At 36.2% G+C, this 7,964-nt stretch overlaps 1 protein-coding gene across 1 annotated transcript; it reads right to left on the bottom strand.

The window, feature by feature from the left end:
* Positions 1-247: 247 nt before the first annotated feature.
* On the bottom strand, positions 248-7,417 carry LOC129308046 (EP1-like glycoprotein 2). Its single transcript, XM_054949016.1, has 2 exons — positions 6,784-7,417; positions 248-441 (listed from the first exon to the last, which is right to left on the bottom strand). Exons 1-2 carry the CDS (start codon positions 7,333-7,335, stop codon positions 421-423), a joined length of 573 nt encoding a protein of 190 aa, XP_054804991.1. The 5' UTR covers positions 7,336-7,417; the 3' UTR covers positions 248-420.
* Positions 7,418-7,964: the final 547 nt, after the last annotated feature.

The following is a 7,964-nucleotide window of genomic DNA, read 5'->3' as shown; positions in this document are numbered from 1 at the left end:
TTAAGGCCTTCACTACTTCCCATGAGATATTTTCCACTTGATTGACTAATCATATCAATAAAAATATAACCATTCATAGATTTGGCCACCAAAACGTCCTTTTTCACCACATAAATACACAATGTCATGTTCTTGGCCAAATTTCACATATTCACCAACTCAAAATATATAATCATACAATTGTATTAGTATCTTAACCCTCCTTGCCACATTTCACACAAATTCCATATTATTTCCTACCACAAGGCAAAGATGCACACATAATCACACAAGTGCAACACAGTATATATATGAATTCCTTTGGCAACTTATAAACTTAATATTATGTACAATAAAACAAATTTATTAACAGAACTCAAAAGTGCTATTATAGTAGTCCCACTACTCCTTGCTGAGTCTTTCCGTCTGCTCTTATCCATGTCAGAACTTATACAATAGTAACTACAAGGTGAGACAGATTCTTAATAAGGAAAATAATCTAAAGCTATATACTAATAAGTAAAACTATAAATAAGTAAACAAAGCATTAATATTATACTTTTTATGTATGTATGCCTGTATAATATATCCATTTTCATAAATAATTATATTTTCACATATGATCATCTTATCCAACTAATCCCTTGTAACATTCGGAAAAATTTAACCCTGATTTATTAACCTAATGAGAGTAATTAGTGAGTTAATGAGATGTGTGACTAGAAGGACTTAACTTGGCATAATTGTTGTAATTTTAGCCCTAATAGGCCACCTGGGCAAGAAAAGAGTAAGAAAAAGTAAAGAATTATTCTCTATGCCACATGTTGCGGTGCGTGATTGGTCTGCCATGGCGCATAGAGACAAATTTGAATAACAAGCTCCTCTATGCCATACGCCGAGACAAATGGCAGAGTGCACCACGGCACACGACCAAAAATTAAATATATTTGATTCGTTCTGCTTGTGAATATAGAAGAGGAGGAGGAGAGGAAAACGAAGAGCTCGACTTAGGCTTTGCTAGGGCACGGCATTGGTGTCCATTGTTGGCATTTTAAAGCTCTCAAACACCCAAGGTAAGTTTATGTGCCTTATTCTTCCTTTCTCTCCCTCATTTATAATGAGTTATGGTAGAGTTTGACTTGAAAGATGAATTTTCAATCCATAGGAGTATGGGTCTAATTCTATTGGTTAAAATAAGTATTGTAGGAGTTGTTTAAGGTATTGGAACACCATATTGATGATTTTGGAAGTAGTTGGTCTATAGAAGCATTTATTATCCAAAAATTTGCATAAATATGGTAGTTAGGAGGGGTTTATGTGCATTAAAGATGGTTTGAGGTGTTGTTAATGATAATATACATTAATAGAATTTAATGAGCCCATTGGATATAAATGGGTAGTGATTATGAGTTGATAAAAAAATAGTGTATAGAGTTATATGTTGATAAAGCTTCAAGAGTTAGACAATGATGAAATTCTTGTGGTATGGATGTTGAAAGATTTGTTTTTGGCACCATTCAAGCTTGTTAAAGCTTTGAAAAGTTAGTATAGTGAGGGGTAAATCTTTAACCTCTCAAAGGTTTGAAGTAACTGGAGAAAACTTAATCTTTATAGTTGAATGTTAATTATATTTGTGAAATGTGAATTATGAGTTAAATTAATAATGCATATTGGCAAAGTGTTTGATTTGTAAAATGGTTTTTGGAAAGAAAACCTTGATTTTGCCACCCTTAATGTTTTATGAAATTGATTATGATTTATTACTATGGGTGGAGAATTGTGATATATTGTATTGAATTGCAGAGTATTGAGTCATGTGAGTTCATGTATTATGAATTGATTGTTAAAATACATATCATGTGCAAAATGTGCATAGCATGATCATTGGTGAGAGTTCGTCTAAGGAGAGGAGTAGATTTGTTGAAATCCATATGGTATTGACAGTGACCATTAGAATTGGGAAATAGCCTTGACACTGACCGTTAGAATCGGGAGGTAGCCCTTGTCCCACAGTAGATTTGGGACTATCCTACTTGTTCTATGAGGGAATCGAATCTAACTAATCTCTATCGGTTCATGAGGAGGCTAGATTAGGGGTACGACACCTAATGGTTATTAGTATTAGGAGAAACCAAATTACATAAGTGAGTGAGTTCACCCTACTTATGCAAGTAGAAAGATACATACTTTGAGAAATTTGGAATGAAATTATTGATTTTGTGCAAAATTTCCCCCTCTATGTTTTGTGAAAATCAGGATTGAGTAGTAATTTTATAAGATAAGTGTTTTTTATTGTGTGTGATGTGTTGCATGAGTCTGCAAGAGTTTATTGTGTGTGGTTGGATGGTTGTGTGAGCTATTGGTATGTGTGGTTGAGTTGGGACACCCCATTTATGAAATTGTGTGAAAAAGTGATCAAAATGGGTTTTGGTGTCTAACTTTTTATAGAAAATGAGTTTAAGTGTGAAACTAGTGCCATTATCTAGAACAAGGAGAGAGCTCCGTGTAGACACTAAAACCACCTCAATCAGACATCAGACGAAGATTTTGGGACGCGTCAGAAGTTTATGCCCTATGCTATCAAATGACAACACTGATGTTGTCAAAATTTATGCAATGTGCCGCGGCGCACAGTGTCTCACGTCGTGGCGCATGGCACAGAGAAGACACGTCGTGGCGTGCATGCTGTAAGCCACAGCACACGTGACACTTTCTACACAAAATTTATTTGAGTTTTAAAACTCATTCTTTTAGATCCCAATCGATTTTCAAGCTTTCACTTTACTTTCAAAACTCTGATATAGACTTATTAAATAATATTTGAAATTTGAATTGTTAAGATTGGGATTCCTTTGAAATAATTTTGAGAAATTTCCTTTATAAAACTTTACAAGTTGGAAATCTTTTGAGGGTTAAACCCTAGATTACCATGATTTGGAGTCAATTGTGGTTTAACTTCAGGGGGTTATAGTTTGGTATCAGTTTCTCTAGTTCTAAGAACTGGACTGTGGATTGATGAATCAGGTGTGAGTTTACTTGTGAATGGTACATTTGCATATAAAAAGTTGGCAATTAACATTATATACATGTTCTTTTTCCCTTTGAGCTAGTGTTAACTATCTTCCTTTTGTGTGATAACTTCCATCCTTAGGAGGGGAGAATGATGCAAACAAAAAATACTGCTAGAAACATTCTGGAAAATGTATCAAGACAAGTACGGAAAGTCTTGGTACAAGAGGAGAACATTGTCCTTAGTGAGCATATTGAAATGGGAAAAGGCTTGGGTCAAGCTAGAGAGCAACTGAGACCTACAATAGGCAATGAGAATATATTGCTCGAGTTGAGAAGCATGATGGAAAGAATTGAACAGAGAATAGATGAGCATGATGAAATTTTAAAGAAAAGATTGGAAGGGTCAAGCAAGACTATAGAAAGAGTTGGCAGTTGTGGTAAAGTGAGACTCAAGAGAGAAATACTTGACCAATAAGAGGAGGATTATTATAAAGAGGTAGACCGAGGAGGCCTGAACCAGTGAGGCCTAAAGGAAGAGAGCAAGTGAGCTCTATTGATTTAGCCTTAAAGAAGTTCAGAAGGTTGAATCCTCGATCATTTGAGGGTTCTATGGAGAATAGAACAGGTAAGAGGTAAAAGAGATTAGTTTGGAGATGATCTTTTTCGTTATGACCTGCATGTATGAACAGTGGGTATTACTTGCTACATTCCTACTTGAGGATGCCGCCAAGCAATAGTGGGAGAGTGTGAGACTGGCGAATGGGTCTCGGTTGACATAAAGTAAGTTCAAGAGGAGGTTCTTCTCCTACTATTTTCCTACCTCTTTCAAAGCTAAGAAAGAGGATGAGTTTCACCCACTGCAGCAAGGAAACATGAATGAAGAAGAATTTATAGCTAAGTTCAATGAGCTGTCTAAATATTCGACTTACTTGAGGAACCATGATGATGAGTACTGGAAGGCCAAGCAGTTACTTAAGAAGATACAGCCTAATTACATACAGTAGTTGGCAGCCTTCGATATTGTCTCATAGAGTGACATGTGTAGTAAGTTGAAAGCAGTGGCCAGATATGGTCGTGAGGCTGAGGATGGCCAAAGGAGAGATGGTAGGGGTCATTTCTCTACATATATGGGTCTTACTAGAGGTGTTGGCAAGAGAGTTAGATATAGCTCTGGACTATCTAGATTGGGTAGCAGTAGTAGTAAGAAGAGAAGCTTCTAGAGAGGTTCACATTCTAGAGGTTCCCAAATGAGGAGTAACACCTTCAAGAGTATGGGTGGGTGGAGTCAAGCTTTGAGATAAGATTATTCTCCTACGATAGCTGGATCGATTAGAGCCCCAGAGTGCACCAGGTATGGGAGACACCATACTAGAGAGTGCTGGACATGTTTCAAGTGCCACAAGATTGGGCACATCGCTTGATGTTGTCCAGAGAATGCTCCTCACACCGATCAGAGGTCTGCTATTCCTGGTCGTGTGTTTGCTATGACAAGGGAAGAGGCTAAAGCTTTCCCGAAGCTTATTTGAGGTATGATTTCTTTAAGCAATCAATAAACTTTTGCTTTGTTTTATTCTGGTACCACTCACTCATTTGTTTTTGATGAGTGTGCAAAAAGACTAAGTTTGCATGTTATTGAAATACCTTTGATGATGAATATTTCTACACTGGTTAGTGCTTCAGTGAGAACCAATTAGGCTTGCTTGAAAGTAGAGTTGAAATTTGGTGAAATAGTCACAAGTATTGACTTGATTTGTTTGCCCATGTCAAGAATTGACGTGATAATTGGTATGGATTGACATTAGACTACAATAGAAAGATTGTTTCATTACCCATGTACATGGCAACTATAGCGAATGATGAGACTGCATTGCTTGTACTTGTTACTACTCCGAAGACTCCTAAGTTCCTATCAGTGATACAAGTGGAGAAATCAGTGAGAGAGGGATGTTAAGCCTTTATGGTGTTCTGCTCAATACACAGAGTGTATAATAGAGCATTAGATAAAATTGGAGTTGTTAATGAGTTTCTTAAGGTGTTTGTAGACGAAGTGTCAAGTTTGCCACCCGAGAGAGAGATTGAATTCTCAATCGACTTCATACTTGATACTGAGCCCATCTCTAAGGCTCTGCATTGGATGGCTCCAATGGAATTAAATGAGCTTAAGAAGCAACTAGAGGAGTTATTAGAGAAAGGATTGATTAGACTTAGTGTTTCACCTTGGGGTTCGCCTATTCTATTTGTTAGGAAGAAAGATGGTAGCATGAGATTGTGTATAGACTACTGGCAACTGAATAAGGTGACAATTAAGAATAAGTATCCGTTACCCTAAATCAATGACTTATTAGATCAGTTGGCTGGAGCAGCGGTATTTTTTAAGATTGACTTGAGATCCGGCTATCACCAGTTAAGAGTGAAAATGGATGACATACCATAGACTGCTTTTAGATTGAGATACAGGCACTATGAGTTTTTGGTTATGCCTTTTGGACTAACTAATGCACCCACGATCTTTATAGATTAAATGAATCGAATCTTTAGGCCTTGTTTGGATAAGTTCATAGTGGTCTTCATTGATGATATCTTAATATATTCGGTTGATAAGGAAGAACATGCTAAGCACTTGCAGATTGTGTTGTAAATTCTGAAAGAGAAGAAGCTTTATGTGAAGTTGAGCAAATGTGAGTTTTGGTTATGTAAGGTGAAGTTTTTAAGCCATTGTAGTGTCGGTAGATGGTATTGCAGTTGATCTTTATAAAGTAGATGCAGTTCTACAGTGAGAAAGACTGACCTCTATAATATAGATCTGAAGTTTCTTTGATCTCGCAGGATATTATAGAAGGTTTATTTAGAGATTTTCCCATATTGCATCTGCTTTGACCAAATTGACTAAGAAAGATCAGTCTTTTATATGGACCAACAAGTGTTTAGAGGCTTTCTAAGAGCTGAAGCAGAGATTGATGACTGCACCTGTGTTGACTATTCCAAATCCGAAATGGCCATTTCTGGTGTATGCGGATGCTTCATTTAAGGGTCTTGGATGTGTTCTAATGTAAGATGATAGAGTTGTGGCATATGCTTCGAGATAATTAAGACCACAAGAGGAGAAATATCCTACCTACATCTTGAGCTTGCGATAGTGGTGTTTGCGCTTAAAATATGGAGACATTACATTTATGATGCATAGTTCAAGGTGTACAGTGACCATAACGCCTCAAGTATCTAGTTGATCAGAAAGAGTTGAATATGAGGTAGCAAAGATGGATGGAGTTCTTGAAGGACTAAAATTTTAAGTTGAAGTACCATCCTGGTAAGGCTAATGTAGTAGCTGATGCATTGAGCCGGAAGATGCTACACGTAGCATTCTTCATGATGCAAGAGCACAATATGCTAGAGGATTTATCTAATAAGCACAAAAATGTTCTTGATTTCACGTCATACAACGTGACTGTCACGGTGATTACAAGTGAGTGCTAGAAAGAGTTGAGAAAATCACAATTAGAAGATGAGTACTTGTTAGAAATCAGGGAGGACATTGAGGAAAATCAAACGACGGTTTTTAGCTTCAGTAATGATGGTTTTGTGTTGTATCATGACCGTATGTGTGTTCCTTATGATAAGGAGATTAGAGAGATCATTTTATTAGAAACTCACAGGAGTAAGCTAACAATTCACCCTGGTGCCATTAAAATGTACAAAGATATGAAAAAGCAATGATAGTGGCACAGAATGAAGTGAGATGTGATTAAGTTTGTTTTTAGGTATTTGACATATCAAAAAATCAAAATAAAATACCAGAAGCCGAGGCTCTGAGGAGTTGATGAAAAGATAATATTTGAAACTGGTGCCTTTATCAGTACCAGATGCCCAGTAAGCATCCAAAGATGTGTGATCAGAATATCGTGGATAAAGAACAAGGTTTCCGTCACCTTGCATCCAAAGCTCGAACCTTCCAGAAGATTGGTTGGTGTCTGATGAACTAGACAACAATTGACCCCCTAACATAGTATCAGTTGGGTAATCGAAACTCTGCCAGAGGATGTTGGAATTTTTGTTTTGCAAAACAAAGTTTCCAGAATCAAGCATGGAAGCGAAGTAAACAGTTCCATTGTTACTATCAGCAATAATAACCTCCTTTTGCCCTGGACTTGTTTGCAGAAGAAGCTCACCATTTTTGGCTAGAACAAGCCCTGCATTTGAGGAGACAGGAGGGTCGTTACGATTTGCAGTCCAGACGATTGTATAATTGTTCCCGTTGAACAACAGAATTCCAACTTTGAAGCCATTGTAGCCTTGCTTGCAGAAGCCAAATGCGATTATGCGAATCGGCCAGAAGGTGAAGGCCATGAAGTAGGAGGAACAGTGGGGGAAAGTGAAGAGCCAAGTGGTATATGCTCTGAAAATATTGTTTCAGCAGATCTTGCACATAGAAAATATACCAAAAAGAGAAGGTAGATGTTTGATGCAATGGTGGCCATAATCTCATCAAAGTCTTCGAAGTCTTCCCCGAAACTGTTGAGAAGTTGCCAATCTGTCATTTCCTAACTGTGCCTTTACCTTTTTCAAGAGAGGAAAAATGGCCAATTAAGGATGGTCTGCGCGTGAAATTCCAAATTAAGAATATTATTTGTACGATTTTTTAATTTAGATAATCCTTTTTTTTACTGAATAATTTAATTATTGCAGAATGTTCAGAGATGATTTTTTTAATTTAAAAAAATTGCACGGTAATTTTTTCCCCATTTAAATTTCATATGCATAAAATAAATTTGAAAAAATATTTTATTTATTTAACTTTAAAATTAATACTTATTTATATTTTCATTAATTTTTTATATTAATAATGACATTGTTTTATTTCTCCGATCTTTTTTATAAGTCATTTTTACGAATCTCATCAATATTAATATAAAAATAATATGAAAAATAAAAATATGTAAAATTTTAAATATGCTACCATATATATATAATAAATT

This window comes from Prosopis cineraria, unplaced genomic scaffold (genome assembly GCF_029017545.1).
Source record: "Prosopis cineraria cultivar Desert tree isolate PC_DT_omini unplaced genomic scaffold, ASM2901754v1 PC4, whole genome shotgun sequence".
Taxonomy (NCBI): Eukaryota; Viridiplantae; Streptophyta; class Magnoliopsida; order Fabales; family Fabaceae; genus Prosopis; species Prosopis cineraria.
This window is presented reverse-complemented; position numbering and strand designations above follow the sequence as displayed.

Coding starts and splice junctions, on each gene's coding strand:
- LOC129308046 (XM_054949016.1), bottom strand. CDS start 7,335: ATGGCCTTCACCTTCTGGCCGATTCGCATAATCGCATTTGGCTTCTGC. Junction 442..6,783: donor CCTCAGAGCCTCGGCTTCTG/GTATTTTATTTT, acceptor CTCACCTTGTAG/TTACTATTGTATAAGTTCTG.